This window comes from Pholcus phalangioides, unplaced genomic scaffold (genome assembly GCF_987345545.1).
Source record: "Pholcus phalangioides strain wild (caught in Gottingen) unplaced genomic scaffold, Ppha-v1.0 ptg000028l_1, whole genome shotgun sequence".
Classification (NCBI taxonomy): domain Eukaryota; kingdom Metazoa; phylum Arthropoda; class Arachnida; order Araneae; family Pholcidae; genus Pholcus; species Pholcus phalangioides.
The window spans coordinates 6,223,120-6,239,767 of NW_028301618.1; the positions used below are offsets into that span (position 1 = coordinate 6,223,120).

The following is a 16,648-nucleotide window of genomic DNA, read 5'->3' on the forward strand; positions in this document are numbered from 1 at the left end:
TATTGATCGTTAAAAAATCTCACCATGTTTTAAAACGTCTGAAAACTCCAGGACAACTTTGTACAAATGAGCCATCGTAACCCAGTCCTGGAGCATGTCGTCAACCATCTGAGATACGTGAAGGGAAGTACCAGCAGCAAAATCATACATGTAATACACCGGTCTGCGGGGACCCTGTTCTTTGGCAGACTGACTAGTGATCGGACAGTTACAGAAAACAAACTGTGAAAAAGGGGAAAAAGAACATGGTTACGTCAGATAAAATTTTACCTATGAGGGTAAAACAAATAATTATGAGACTCTTTTTCTTAGCTACTTACTTCAACCAGCCAAGTTCTTGTTCCTTTACCCTGTAGACGTATGGTACAACTCAACAGAGAAGACCTCAGAGCATTGCTTGTGTCTTGATCACACACATCACGAGCAGGCATTCTACAACAGTGAAATTACATTTCTTGTTACAGAACAACATGGAATAAAAGAAAACCACTGCAAAACATCTCAGTTTCATATAATCATACAGCTCAGAGCCTCAACACTATTCATTAAACTTTGATATCTTTCGGCATATGTACCATACTAGCATGCTTTTTGGCATACAAACCCAAGATTATATGTTGAAAATTCCGAGAGTATATATAGGTTATGTTCAAATTTCGATAACGTGGATGGTATCTTCATTAATGTTCAGATATTTCTTCTCAAAGTGGACTCATCCAAGTTTTGATACTTTCTAATTTAAATTTCTAAATCTCACCTTCTGTTGCCATTATTTATTTTAATACTAGTTGTTGGCTTCATTTATTATTCATATGAATAAAAAAAATCGCTCATCTTAATTTAAATCAATGTAACATTTTGTGTCTGTGTATATGTATCTGTCATATTCATTGAGCTAAGTTCATAGACAATTTCTTTGTCTTGTCTTTTCTTTTTTCCTTTGTTTGCTGATTATTACTATTTTTTGAATTATGATTAGTTAATATTATTAGTTTATAATTATTATTTATTTTTTCATGTTCGAAAATTAACTCAATAATAATTGTGTCCACCAGTATGGATCGACAATGATCCCTTGTATGAATTTTCTTTGTTTTGTGTAATGCATGTTTTGTTAATGTGATGAATGAAATTGAAATTCCTTTCTCCCCCACCCTCTTGTGTGACTTAGACCTTTAGTGCCCTCTTAGTGCCTTTTCAGTTTTTACCTTTGACAAGAGCTTTCACCCTCTCTTCCCTGTCATTTACAAAAGCCTCCAAACATATTAACACTCTCTATCTGGGTCATCTTTGGGCGCTGAAAGAGCAACAACTTGGTTAGCACTGAAATAGCTAGCATAGTTGATGATTTTACAAAAAAAAAAAAATTCAATCAGATGTACAGGCGAGCCAACTTTTGAAATCCGGAGATTCTCCCGAGGGGGTCCCCCCCACCTGACACTCATAGACTCGATCAAAAAAAAAAAGTTCATAAAATTGTTTTTTAATCAATTAAGAAAAAGTTACATCCCCCCCCCCCCCACCCAAGGCAGGTTCTGCATTGCCCCTGAGCAGAATATAATTCCATGTCAGTCTTTCCATGCAGAATAGAGAAATCACATCTACATACTGTTCATAAAACATAAGTGTTTCCTTTCGTGGATGCTATCAGTGATTGATAATCTTGGGTATATGAACTCTTAAAAGCTTTATATTTAGCTTTTTATATAGCTTAAAGTTTTATATTTTCTTTCTGAAGATGCTTAATCGGAAGAAACGATTAAAAAAAAATTCAAATTACAAAGCTGCAGACGAAAAAAACTTGTTTACCTCACGGCTGTTAATGGAATACAATAACGATTATACAGGAATTTCGTCAACCAAGGTCATACCCCTGATAAACGATTGCCGATAAACACTACGGAAACAAAGTTGAATCTTTCCCAGTTGCTTAAATGCAGTCACAGACTTTTTTAAGGCTGCTCGATGGAAATGACTACGGCTGTCCTCTATGGGTGTTTTCCCTAACAATGGCGGTAATCATTGATGCCATGACATCGTGAAAGCTCGCGTAAAATCAAATTTTCGGCCAAAATCCGGAGAGCGGGAGGAAGGATGAAAAATCCGGAGTCTCACGCCTAAATCGGGGGAGTTGGCAGGTCTGGATGTAGCAATAAGTTTTCCAATCGAAAATAAAGTACAGAATCTGAGGATTTTTTTATGACAGAGTTGCACATAACGTTACACACAAAAAAATATGACTTCTTTTGAGTTATTATTGGTTGGTAGAGACATCTAATCTCTGGAGAAATGTTTATGAGGCACATTTGTATTTATAGTGAAGCCCTTCTTTCATTTAACATTTAATTAAGATGTAATTTTGGCAGAATTACTTACTGTACAATTTTGACAACATAATTTGTTCCATTTGCTTCCACTTGCTTGCCTTGGTGGCATATTCCTTTTTTGTTCAGCTAAATAAAAAAATATATTCCATTTAAAAAAACATGCATAAAAAGAAAATTAATAACATTATTTTGAAAAAATGTATGCTCACATCCACCAGTGAATTAAACTTATACATAGGATGTGCACATACCTGCTGAGTAAGTGTTGAGAAAGGTATCCTCTCGTCACACATTGCTATGACATGGGCCAACTCAGATATAAAGAAACCTGTATATTTGACCTTCTTCGAGGAACCATCCCCATGTGATGTGAGCTGATAACAAACATGTAAATATTAATCATTCATGTTCACTGATACTGAATAGTTTATGTCACAACTTTTTATTTTATTCATAAATGTCAAAGATCACAGCTCACCTTACGTTTTGTTCCGACAGCAGTTTCTTCTCCTGCAGGATAAAAAAATAATAATTTCATTTTTTCTAATACCAGACAAAAAAAAATTACTCAGTCGACACATCCACGCTATGCATGGATTATGCATATTTGATATACTATAACTATCGACAGTTAAGATTCCATAAAATGTTTCATAACTTGAATTAATGGAACTGTGTAAGTTACTAAAAAAACATGAAATACATATATTGAATTGTGTACCATGACAGGATATACTATTCAGGAGTTTCTCAATTTTTTTTCTCCTACTCCCTTTGAACAATACTGTAATTATGAATTAAAAAAATACTTATTCTCAGAAAGCACTACTCTAGGCTATAGATTAAAAAAAAGGTTTTTAACAGCTGGCTGATGCGAAGTTATACTACATTAAGGAAAAAGAGAAAATTTTACTGCCCTTGCAGGGAATCGAACCCATGAGAGGACGTGGGTTCGATTTCCCACAAGGGCAGTATAAAAAATTTTCTCTCTTTCCTTAAGATATCTCTTCACATCAGCAAGCTGTTAAAAACCTTTGTATGGATAGCAGAGAGTGACATCATCCTCGGATGTAGATTAAATGTCATCTTGTTACTTGCTTTGAATTATGTGTGCGTGGCATAACACTTGATTCTCATACCTACAAAACCCCTCTGTGTTATTTTTTATGAAGCTGAAATAAAGTAGGACTGTAGAAGCAGTAGGTTTTTTTTTTCATGGAAGCCCTACTGTTTTTTGCAATCATGTAAGTGTAATTAGTTGCCAAACCACTCAATTATATTTTTCTTACCCCTGATTTGACACTCCTCCTATATCCTTGAAATAACCAGCATGAAGAATTTATTCACACAGCGGTACACTTCGAAAGGAGTGTTCTAAAATAAAAGATCTCACTTCAGAGTTTTATTATCAGGATGAAAGCATGCCAAAAAGCCAGTCACATGAATCGTATTTACCATCCAACAGTGCCTGGAATGGGTAAATACATGATGGGGCGCAAAGACAAGATAGACTAGCTTCACATGGACAAGGCAGACTACCTGTAGATGTGACAGGTAGTCACACTGCGCATGAATCTTTTCATGCGAAATATTGCCTGATGCAGCTGTACATTTATAACATTACACTGCACCAGATTTGCAGTACAAATATTCTTATTGTGTGAGCTACCTTCTTTAACTGCAATATCAGTGGTTTAGTTGAAGTACCAGTCTGGTGCAAAGTGGAATTCCACGAACACACTATGGCAAAATTTAGAGATGAATGCACGAATGATTATTTATGCTGATGGTTATAACCATCATATCTGTGTGTAAAACTCTCAGGTTTAAAGTCCAAAATCTACTCTTCCGTCAAATATCACATATTTTTGCCCTTAAGAATTACTTGGGTTGCGGTAGCCTAGTCGGTAGAAGTTTCGAAGTGCCATTGTGGTTGAGGAGAATCCTAAATATACATTCAGCTACGAATACAAAGGCCACAACAGACAACTTGCTTAATGAGATAGTCAAAAAAATAATGTCCATAACAAACTTATGAGCAATTTGAGTGCTGAAAAGTAGTATGGTGAGTAGGTTATTTTGTTACCAGAAGTAATGAATGGAAGTAATTTGCTGATCAGGAAGTCTGCTGTTTGAACCAACAGCTCAAATAATAAAATCACTATTTATATTATTATTATTATTATTCAGTTGATTTAATACACAGTATTTTACCTAGCAGGGGGGTGCACAGAATGCTGCTCCTGATGTGCATTACAGAACAATTTTACGAAAAGAGGGAAAAAGATCTTTTCTGTGCTTCTTCAACTATTATGAGAATTTTTTACCCCAGAAAATTTTCGGTCAGCTGAGGGCTCATTTCTAAACAATGCAAAATATTTTGCTTAGGAGCTTCATATGAGCATTACACAACATAAAATGCCTCAACTGTTTTTCTTCAAAATTTTACCAATGCTAGATACTACACCTTCTTCACAGTCTTCTTTCTGCTGTAACTATTTTAATGTACAGAGAAAGTTTGATGCAATGATATTTTTTCAAGTCTTTTTTGGAAATGCCTACAGTTCACTATTACACTCTGCTGCCTCTCAATATAGCAACAATCCCTCTACAACAATATTTTTTTCGTGATCCAAAAAGTATCATTATACCAAGAGGTTTCACTGTATATAAATTTCTGCAGAGGGCATCTTAAGTGATAACAGATGCAAAGTTATTTTGTCTCCTTGACTGTTCCAAGATGACTGAAACAGAGGCTGAATCTATCATCATTTTTATGTTATCATTTTTGTCGCACCATGGTCATTTTCTGCACACAAGGACTAATTAGACCGGGAACTACAATTTATTGCAGATTCCGAACGGCAGGCTTGTTTTTATACTCAACGAGAGGTTGGTGCGCTAACCCCTCGATGGGGGACTCCCTGTGGTAGCAATTTTTTCTGTGGTCATGTCGCCGTTTCTGTTGTACTCCTGTGTCAGGAAAGTTTTCTGACAAAGACAAACCGGGTATCAAACTCGCCACACCTCTAAACATCCTTTGGTACTTTAGGCGAGTATCTTATCGACCTGGGCTAGACTGAATCTGTATTGGTATTTATAGGAGGACCCAATTTGAGTTGCATTTAACATTTTTACCATCTATAAACATCAGAATAATTTCAACCACAAAAAAAAGGCTTCAAACTAAATGAAGCATGGCAAGCTTTTGCATTGAGTAAGGTTGAAGAAAGATTGCAATAAAAGAAAGATTTCAGTCAGAATTTTTTGTTGCGCAAACTATTAATTGAAAATGTCTCTCACAGTTGCAGATAAAACATCTAGGAATTTTCCAATTAAAATGGATCACCGCTCTTCAACCACGAACATTCTTTCCATCATGACATTTTATGTGAAAGCCTTTCTTCAAATCCATTTTTGCACTCAATTAGAAGACACGAAATGAGTGTTTGATTTATAAACTCACCTTCTATCTTTGTACATGGGCCATGGACAATACCAAAGGTGTCCAACAACAAAAAGTTCATTATTTTCAGGTACGTTTTTGGAAGTTCAGTCTCTAATGTACTTTCTTCTTTGATCTCAGGTTTCTCTTCTTCCAATGGCTGGGGTTTAACAACCATGAGATAATAGGAGTTCTTTATCTCACAAGCATTTTTTGGATTTTCACCAAGTCGAACAACCTGAATAAGATGGGAAAAATAAAAAAGAAATTGAGGAAGTCAGTACATTACATAAGTGTCAAAAATATGACTCAATATATGTCAGCCATTTTGGTGTTGAAAGTAAAAATAATTTCTTTCAGTAGCTGCTCCTCCTTACCACATAGTAATTCTGGTGCTTGCATAGTTTGATGAAAAGTTTATGCTTCCCAAACTCGTTGAGTTCATGCCCATCGGGTATGAGGAGTGGTAACTGTTCACTGGGTAGAGCCGGCAGGTGCTGGATGGTTTTCTCACAACGCCTCAATGTAATCCAATACCTGAAATCCACAATGTCAAGTTCTTAAAGAATGCAGTAAGAAGAGTAATAGTTCATAACATAATCAGCAGAAACATAGCAATGTCTAGAAATGGAGCTCTTCTATTTTTGCACCCAGAGTGGCCAAACTGTGCTCTTCATTCTTCAATCTCATTACCCCCCCCCCCCCCCCCAACGATTCAAGACAAACTGTTACTTCAGTGTCACTCAAACCATGCTCACAGAAATGTGTTGCAATGAGATAATGTATATTAACACAATTTCTGTGAGAAAGAAAGCAAAACCATTTTAGAGACACATTGCTGAAACTCACATATATACATTTGGGCAATATATTATTAAAAAAAACACATGAAGTTTTCAGCAAAATTTGCTGCCTGCTTGGAGAGGCACTAAAGTCATATGAGACATGTCTATGCAGAAGTGACCTCAAATCAATGTGTTTGACTTCATCTCTCCAGCTAGCCAGATTGCCGGCAATCCCAAACTCAAATTATAGCCCTCAGTAGCTATAAATTTGATCATAGTGTGTGGGAACCATCATAACAGTGCGGACAGTCCTGTTTCATGCAGCGAAAACATCACTTAATGTAGAGAGAAACGATGTCACTCTCCGCTTTTCATACGGATATGCTGAACGGGACTGCGCTGTCCATGCACAGTCCCGTTCAGCATTCATACATATGCTATAATGATTGAAAATGTCTGTCCTCTGTAGTTCAATGGTTAGAACACTCGCCCGGACAGTGAGAGGTTGGTGGTTCGATTCCCCACAGAGGAATGTGAATTTTCTTTCCGAACAACATCTCGATCTCCGCTTGGTTATCCAGGCTTTCGTACTTTATATCACTTAATGTATTTGATGACTGGTCATAAAGATTGAAATTCTATGGTAACCATGTATGGTGATAACAATTTTGAAAAATGATTATGCCATGTATGTTTCACCGTTAAGTGGAGTTGCAGGCACAAGTCAGCAGCAGCACACTGAACCAATAGTTGGGATGCAGGTTGTCCTCACCAAAACGCAGAGATGCAATCAACACTGTCTTCTGAAAAAGAAGGCTGAGAGCCAGCTGACAGCTACTGATGAAGATGTGAAGACTGGTGGTGGAGCAAAACGACCTGGAGCAGATGCCTCATCTACCGCACAAGCAGTGGCCACTGCAAAGAAGCCAAAGACGGAGTCTTGTCCTAAGACATTTGCCCAAGTGGTCCAAAGCACCAAAATGACAGTTGTAGGGGAAGCATTTCCCTCACAAAAGCTAAATAAAAAGAACGTAGATCTCATTCAGCAAGACATCCTTGAGAAGACTGATCTGATTCCTATAGAAGGTCATCTACATAAGATTCAGGGTTCAGCCCTAACTGGCGGAGCACTGATGTTCTACTATGATGATGCTGAAACAGAGGAATGGGTGAAAACCACCTTCCATGGTAATAGGAAAGTTTTGAGTAGCGAGGCACTCAGTGTCTTGAGTGACAAGTGGCCATAGCCCGTCAACGTCATCTTCAAAACAAAGGATACGTACACCACAGAGCCTGTGACTTTGCTGAGGCGTATCAACCATTACAGCCTAGAGCGGAGGGTGCTACAGAAATCTGTGGAGCCACACTCCGTAAGATGGATCTTTGAGGTTGGACAGGAGTGTGCAGAAGCAATCAAACGGGCCAACTTTGGTGTATATACTGGTATAGATCAGGGAAGAAGCAAAAGAGCTAAAAAAAAGGGGTAAGCAGAAGGAATATAAAATAAAGCCATCAGAGATTACAAGAGAGCCACTTGGAGAAAATAATGTGATATTAATGATATCCCTGCTACGGCAAGGTTGGTCAAAATGATGCCCAAAGACAAAAACTGTAGTTTGAATACCAGCCACTGTGGTGGTCAAGTGGTCATAATGACGGACTCCCGTCGCGAGGTCCCGGATTCGAACCCGACTGTCGCCACAGTGGTGGTCGGCTGAAGTTGGTTTTCTGTGGTTTTTTTCTACGATAGAAAGAGTTTTTCAAAGAAGCAGCATCATTTGTGCAAAGTTTTCTTCTTTATTGATTACTAGCAACAATCCTGTGTTGCCTGGGTTTTCTTCATATACTGGAAGCATAAAAGTAAAATTAGTAACAAAAACCATTGCAAAAGGGTCTGCAATGCATTGTTTGGGAACCAGGGTCACCAAAGTAAACATTCCAAAGTCATTGTCGAGGCTGAAGAACCATTGTTGCTCGAGAGTTTTTTGCCCATTTTGGCATTTGCAGAGCTTTGACAAACTTTTAAAATAGCCTATCATTCAAGTCGGGTCCTATTTGGTATATATGCAAAGTTTGGCAATGATCTGTCTAAAATTGCAGATCTGTATATAGAATATACACACAGACAAAAAATCCATCAATTTTACATGCATAGATATCAGGCAAAAGATTATTACCCCCTTCCCCATACAAATATATCCACTCACTTATCAAAAAGAAAAAAATGGATTAAATGCAAAAAAACTGCTCTACCTCAATTCAGAAATAAGAGGACCGATTTTTGACAAATCTTTATTTAAAGCTTCTTCCACATCTTCCAACATTGGTGGCTCTGAAATTGATGAAAGCCAACATTTAAAAAAAAAAAAATTCTAAGCAATAATAAAATTTATATTTTCAATAATTCGAGGAAACAACGACAGTGAGGGTGAAGATCATTTTTATATAAATATAGAAATAAACAAATGCAAGACCCAGTATGCTTTGATGATGCTATTGACTTTGGCTTTTCAAACTGGCAAGCCAAGTGTTTCTTTGCAATTTGAAGCATTTTGGCTTATAACTCCGCTCACTTGCAAGATTCAGTGGTCATAACTTCATAACTTAAGAAACCACTGTATAAACATTATCTGATCGTGCATTCAGCATGTGTTGCGACATGGATACATTTTTCAAATTAGAGTAGAGCCTTTTTTCTTTATCAGAAATAAAGGCTAAATCTATTTTGTATTGAAAAATTTCCAATGAGAGCAAATATCTTGAGAATTAAATATATATATCTGAAGAAGAAAAAAGATAAAGAAAAGGTACTTCTATGCCAACAAAGGGCTTGAAGTAGAAATTTGCTTGTTCCTGGGGGATGCAACCGGGTAAAAATTGACCTAGCTGGTTTCCAACACCAAAAGTTAATAACATGTAAGATGAAAATAGAATTGTTTATAAATTAAATATGTATATTAATATTTACTATGCACCATTCTATAACTAGCTCTCAGCTGATTGAAAATTTTCTGCAGTGAAAATTCCATTCATAGTCAAGAAAACACAAGGGGAGTTTTTTTTTCTTTTCCTAAAATTCTTCCAAAGATTGTTTTGCAGCAGCAGGATAAAACTGACTGTTCTGTGATATACCCCAGAGTTCTTGGTACATGCTGCTTTCGGGAAGCGACATAGGTAAAATTCTGAGGTGTATCTCGAGGGGTCACATTTCCCAATTGTTACCTCTCTTTCAAATACATCTTCAGGAAAAGACATATCTATATTAATAATTAATGGCGATCACCCTAAGAGAATTTACAGCCAGCTCTTTCTTACAGAGGTTTATCATGATGGTATCTAATATGCCAAGAACGTCCTAAGTAGGATTTTTGTCTGTGAAGGAAGAAAGGTTCAACAATGTCAACACCTCCTCTCCATCATATAAGTAATGATTTTATAACTATGTTATCCTTAAAAGATGCCTGCAGCTCAAGGCCCCCCCCCCTTCCCCACCTCGCAAGTGCCGGTTTTGTATGTGCTTAGCTAAAATTTCTAGATTATTACAATGTTCAAATTTAAGGGAAGTAATAACAATTATGTATGAATGAAATTTTTTTAAACTATAAAAACATCACCATAAAAGCTACAAAGATCCAGTACTTACCAAATTGTGGTACATGAGCTAAATATGAACCAGTGTGAGTATCAACAGTGATCAGAAGCTCTTCAGATATCATACAGGGCTGTAGAACTGGGATATGTAACACAGCGGGGGAACCAGATATCGTACCTACATCATAAACAAACATTAGAGAGATACTAATGTATGAACATTATGTGCTTACTCTGAGAGCAGCAGTAGAATCTCAAAATTTCATACTGATATGATCAATATTAATATGCATCAGTTTCATATCAATGTGAAACTGAAATCAGAAAAATAATACAATGTAATGCTAAGCAATAAGAACAATATCACTTTAAGTGATTTCATAACTTCAAAAAAGTCCACAAAAACCTAATAGCTTATCTACAGTCATGGTAGTTTCCACAAGGGGTAAAGGGTCTGACAGGGTTCAAACCTAACTTATACTGAGTAGGGAGGGGGAACCTGCTTAAGGTCCTGGCTGCTCCAGGATAAGACCATCATACAATACACATACATAACTGATAGTATGCATTCATTTTATTGTGGCCTCATCCTAGCCTGGTAACAATACACAATATAACCTCTCCAGTCTCCAGCTTCCATTAAATAAGCTCTTTCTGTGAGAAGGCCCTAAACAATATCATTTTTTATTTGATGCTCATTGTCGAAAATTTTTCCACTAGCTGATCATAGTCTGCCCTGGATTATTTTTGTGAGCCATGTAAAAACTAAGTCACCACCAATGAATACTGCTCATTACCACCATTGGCATGAAACTTCTCAATATTAATGAATGCTAGCCTTTACTTGAGGGATACTCCCCTCCCAAATTTCATAAATTCCTCATACGGTGAAACTGTCCATACCAGACACTTCCTGTTAGCGGATGCCTCTCATCAACGAACACCCTGTTAGCCGATGCCCCCATTAATGGACACTTTTTTGAATTATGTTGATGGGCCTAGACGTATTTTACTATCCATTGACAGACACACCCTTGTTGGTGGAAAAAACTTTGTCCTATGGGTGTCCATTATTGAGAGGTTCTAATGTGTTTCAGGTTTTTCCATGTACCTATATTAGTCACGTGTTATATGCTCTATCGCCATGCTCTGTTGTCAGCTTGGATCATGAGCTTGTCACCGTACTCCTTTCAATATAACAAGAACAACATATTCAGAGAGAAACAATAATAAAGTTTTAAAAAAGGTAAAAAGTATTTATACTCACACTCAGGAAGTGAGAGATATGGCTTCAAAGAATCGCACAACTCAGCTAGTTTATGTTTTGTTCGAACATGAACGGTGTGTATCAATAGTTTTTCAATCGACAGAAAATCAGACTGTAATGAATAAAACACAAAATTAGTTATATTGAATAAAACACAAAATTAGTTATATTGAATAAAACACAAAATTAGTTATATTGAATAAAACACAAAATTAGTTATATTGAATAAAACACAAAATTAGTTATATTGAATAAAACACAAAATTAGTTATATTGAATAAAACTACAAATTGCTCATATAGCACAATGCTATAAGATTAATGAAATGGTTATATCGGTAATACAACAATTGGCAACCGAAATAAATTTCCCACCTCATGAAATAATGAAATGTTGCAGTACTCCCAGTACATCTTTAACGTGTAATAAACATGGGGAGAACATCCTCCGGATCTTGAAAGGTGCTCCTAAAAATTTTAATGTTCACAAACTATATGTATGTTAGTTTGTAGCCTGCGAGCAATACCCATCTCTTGTATCTGGCCCACAGACTGAAAAAGTTGTGCACTTCTGTAAAAAAACATGTCCATTCAATCTTAATACACATCCACCTTTATGTGGACTCTTGGTTGTCGTGGAAATAAAATTTTCTGTAATACTTTCTAATAATTATATGCTAACACTTTCAGTAATAATATGAAGATTGCACCCTAATTTTTAGGGAAAATTTTTGTCATTGTTGTAATAAGAAAACCACAATGTTCTAATGAAAATGATGGTCTTCAAATAAGTATACACAAGAAGCAACGATAGTCACCAGATGTAACAGGTGCCTACCCAGCATTGCTCAACCTAACCGGGTAAAGGGCTTATATCTCAAACAGGACAGTGACAGGGCCTTATCTGGGCTGAACAGGTATAAATCAGGAAGGTATTCATCTTCCTTCTTGAAATGTATGCACAAAACTAATTACTTTTATAGCTTGGTCAGTCAATTCAGTATCTTTGCTGTTCAGATGAGGCACATGAGAAACCTGCAATGGTTTGCTTGGATCATTGGGATCCATTTGGACGAGGAGGAGGTAAGGCCTGTTGTCGATTCGCATCTGTTTCCTGAAATTATAAAAAATGAGAGCATTGATGCATCAGGTTTTGTAGTTTTATATTCAGCATTATTGATCCAATCAGGCCATATTCTTAAATTAAAGACCTGAATGAATCAAATAGTTGCAAAAAATTGAAATAACAGTAGCAGTATTAGCCTGAAAAATTTGCCCTATCATGGCAATAAGAATTGTACAGGAATTCAATAATAATTGGCCAATATCTTCCGTCCCCAATGGGTAAATTGGAATAATTGCAGAAAGTAATTTTGGTTTTATTTGTCATCTTGAGGAAAAACATGGTCAATTTTCTATCATTCAGTAGTTTGAACATCTGTATGGTTCTATCAATGGGACCTAAATCATGTGTGGGTCTTTTAGAGTACTTTGTATTATTGTTTTTGTTCACTTCCTATTTTTTTTTTTTTTTTTTTTAAAGATAATATTTTGAAAACAATTTTCTGACTAAAAAATAGAAAATTTTTTTTTAAAGAAATTCACAGTTTTTATTAACATGATAGGTAAACTTTCCTAGCACTGCCAGAAAGTGGTCACTGTGCTTTTAGGTTTTCCCAACATGAAGCCTTGTTGAGAAAGCCTGAGTAACTTGACAATATTCCCTATGACTTTCCACCTTGCATGAATCTCTTTTTTCTATGAGCGGTAAGGCAATATGCTATACAGACCAGCAGGGGAAGCATTTCAACCATGCATGGCCATGTTCATGCGAAGAATATATAATATGAGAGCTTGAAGAGAATGTTAATACTTAGGTTTCATGATAATCTTGCAATACAATTAACACAAATTGGAAAAGACTTTCAATGCATTTGCATCTAAAAGCAAAACAATCTTCAAATGATAAGTGTGCCTTGTCACTGAGTAAGGATTAACCTAAAAAATAGAAAATTTTTTTTTAAAGAAATTCACAGTTTTTATTAACATGATAGGTAAACTTTCCTAGCACTGCCAGAAAGTGGTCACTGTGCTTTTAGGTTTTCCCAACATGAAGCCTTGTTGAGAAAGCCTGAGTAACTTGACAATATTCCCTATGACTTTCCACCTTGCATGAATCTCTTTTTTCTATGAGCGGTAAGGCAATATGCTATACAGACCAGCAGGGGAAGCATTTCAACCATGCATGGCCATGTTCATGCGAAGAATATATAATATGAGAGCTTGAAGAGAATGTTAATACTTAGGTTTCATGATAATCTTGCAATACAATTAACACAAATTGGAAAAGACTTTCAATGCATTTGCATCTAAAAGCAAAACAATCTTCAAATGATAAGTGTGCCTTGTCACTGAGTAAGGATTAACCTGTTTATACAGCACATAAAAAATCTGTTTCTATAGTCAACATGTGCTGATAGGAACAATAAACTTATTTGGAGCTAATGATGCAAATGGGTAAGAGGCGATTACTTCACCTACGGGCACATAATGTTTTAAGATGATACCCTACACATTTATGTTGACAGCTTGTCATTGTCCCTTAGGTTATCTTTCTTATCATTTCAAGGCATGTTTTATCAATTGTTAAAGCATAACGATATGCAGAGAAGATACTGATACGAAATTCCATAAAATCATTAGGGGAAAAAACACGAACCTCCAGTATGACACAACCAACCGGCTGCCAGCAATATATTCTTCAACATGGATGTATCCTTCCAATCTGTCTCGGCACAGTCTCAGCACCTAAATGATTCATTTTAAATGAATAATATAATTGACATGAAAATTTCAATGCACAACCAAGTTTATTTTAACACCTTTTTGCTTTAAATAAAATTGACTGTGTATACATGCACCATATTTGCTTCATATTTATATACACATACACACACCACCAAGTACAAACAAACTTTGAGTTTGGGACAAAACCTTTCCCCTTTTTAATGAGGTAGTTTTTAGTAGTACCTTGACATGCAAATAATTCATAGTTACTAGCAAAATATTTTTGCGAAAAATGCATTTAAAAAATTCATATGTTACTGTATTTCATTGCATTAGCCAGCATGCCACATAACTCGGGGACACCAGGTTTTTAAATGGTGGAGTCTGGTTCCCGGCATGCCGGGAAAAGGGAGGTTCAATGGAGATGACAGAGAGAATACATTTAAAAGACAAATATATCTTTTAATCAAGAACTGAATAAACACGCAGATTGGAATAAAATAATTGTTTTCACCCTACAACAGCAAGGGAGACCAGCATGCTGGGAAAGCACTGTACTGCATGCCGGCTAATGCAGGGGAATATGTTATTAGCACCAAATAAAGATCTTTCACCATACGAACACCATGAAGCTATGAGCAAGTGGAAGCCAATCACAACCGCACTGGGTACCTCAAGTTTTTCATTCTGCATATTTCATTAATCAAAAATTAAATCTTGAGGAATAAAGAGAGATTATCTGTCATATTTTTAAATAAACATTCAGATTTTCCTACTGGCATGACCTACATTTGCTACAGGGCGAAAACTTGAGTCTGTTTCAGCTCAAATAACTCATGAAACATTAGTTATAGAAACATACTTTCAATCAGAAAACATTTTCAAATAATGTGTCAATTGTCAGACGTCATTTATTTTACTAAGGACTGTATGTAAACCGAGACAGAAAATTTAATTTTTTATACAGTCATTCTGTCCTATAGCACTAACTTTCAATTACAAAATTGTCTCTCCTGACCCGAACAAAAATAAATTTCTTGTTTTCAAATGCAATATCAGCTAAGATATTTGAATTCAAAATTTTTTTAGAAATAAGGGAAAGAATAGCATATATCAAGGGACAAGCTTGTTTTATGCTTTACGGGTTGCTCTTTTACTCACTTTCAGTTACTTTCAATTTGAATAGCTCAACTACTACTGCACTTATAAATACATATTTTTTTCCTTCTTGCCGAACACACGAGAGACAGAGAAACAACCTCATAATTGGATGTAAGAAAATGGACGATCGTATAAAAAAAACTAAATTTTATATCTTCATGCATTTCCAGTCCTTGGTAAAATAAATGACGCACCTAAAATGGGCGCATTATTTGAATAATTTTCTAATTGAAAGTATGCTTATATAACCAATGCTTCTTGAGTTATTCCAGCTGAAATAGACTTGAGTTTCCACTAATAACAGTACATATGTAATCTATTAATATTAAAAAAAAAATTTTGCATAAATTTTCAAATATATATATATATATAGTTCTCTTCTAACCTCTCAAAAAAAAAGGCTGTAGATAATACATAGCTTTAGAAGTTTGATTCAGAAAATTTGACGCTTCATTAAGATATAATCTATAATGATATGCAGAAAAATATAGTAAAATCGTTGGTCTTGATTTATTTTGTGACGACCAAAAAGGATTTAGAAAATTCTGGTTACAAAATTCAAGAAAGGAAGTATGTGAGGCCAAACTTGTACTATCAGACTGTATGAGACAAGATATGACATTATAATATACCTTTAATCCAGGATGAATTTCTGGATTAACATTGAACTACAAAAACAAATACAGTGGAACCCAGTGTTTACCAATATGCATCTAAATATGTGATTCACGCATCAAACTTCAATTTTAATCTTTCAAATTTTAGGTAATTTTTTTTTTCAGAGTCATTTTTCTCTTTTTTTCATTAAAAGAGTGCCCCTCAACTTACAAAACTACCTTTTAAAATTTTGAAAAGCAGTAAAATTACTCTTCAAAATTATTTTTTTGGATAATGCTGGTGGTACATGTATGAAATGGAACATCAACAGATCCAAATAATATGCTATTTCAAACAGGTTTCTGTTTTGTGAAGATACACATCAAAACACTAATGTTCGATTGACTATGTTTTGATTCTTTTAAATACAAGTTTTTCCTCTTGTGCAGAGAGTTTTCAACAGATTTCACTGTACATAGTTAAATTAAATTCAATACTGTGGAAAGTCCCCAATAAATGATGAATTTTCTTGATATTGATAAATGTGATTCAGAATTCAAGATGTGAATAACTAAAATTTCAAGCTTGTTAACATTCAGAACAGTATGAGAGGCAATATAATTGATTTAATCATTTTTGTTGCACCAGTCATTTTCTGCACATGAGAGCTGGAAAAACTGTGTGACACC

The 16,648-nt window shown here is 35.5% G+C and overlaps 1 protein-coding gene across 2 annotated transcripts in view; it reads right to left on the reverse strand.

The window, feature by feature from the left end:
• Positions 1-16,648, reverse strand: part of MED14 (mediator complex subunit 14) — a 63,410-nt gene that overhangs the window by 18,706 nt on the left and 28,056 nt on the right. For both annotated transcript variants that reach the window (XM_089252317.1, XM_089252318.1), the window contains exons 11-22: positions 14,134-14,222; positions 12,390-12,528; positions 11,416-11,527; positions 10,201-10,326; positions 8,811-8,889; positions 6,150-6,309; positions 5,794-6,010; positions 2,806-2,837; positions 2,579-2,701; positions 2,377-2,453; positions 321-432; positions 24-222 (exon numbers count right to left, since the gene is read on the reverse strand). In XM_089252317.1, the coding sequence (XP_089108443.1) occupies positions 24-222; positions 321-432; positions 2,377-2,453; positions 2,579-2,701; positions 2,806-2,837; positions 5,794-6,010; positions 6,150-6,309; positions 8,811-8,889; positions 10,201-10,326; positions 11,416-11,527; positions 12,390-12,528; positions 14,134-14,222 (1,465 nt within the window). The remainder of the gene's footprint in view (positions 1-23; positions 223-320; positions 433-2,376; positions 2,454-2,578; positions 2,702-2,805; positions 2,838-5,793; positions 6,011-6,149; positions 6,310-8,810; positions 8,890-10,200; positions 10,327-11,415; positions 11,528-12,389; positions 12,529-14,133; positions 14,223-16,648) is intronic.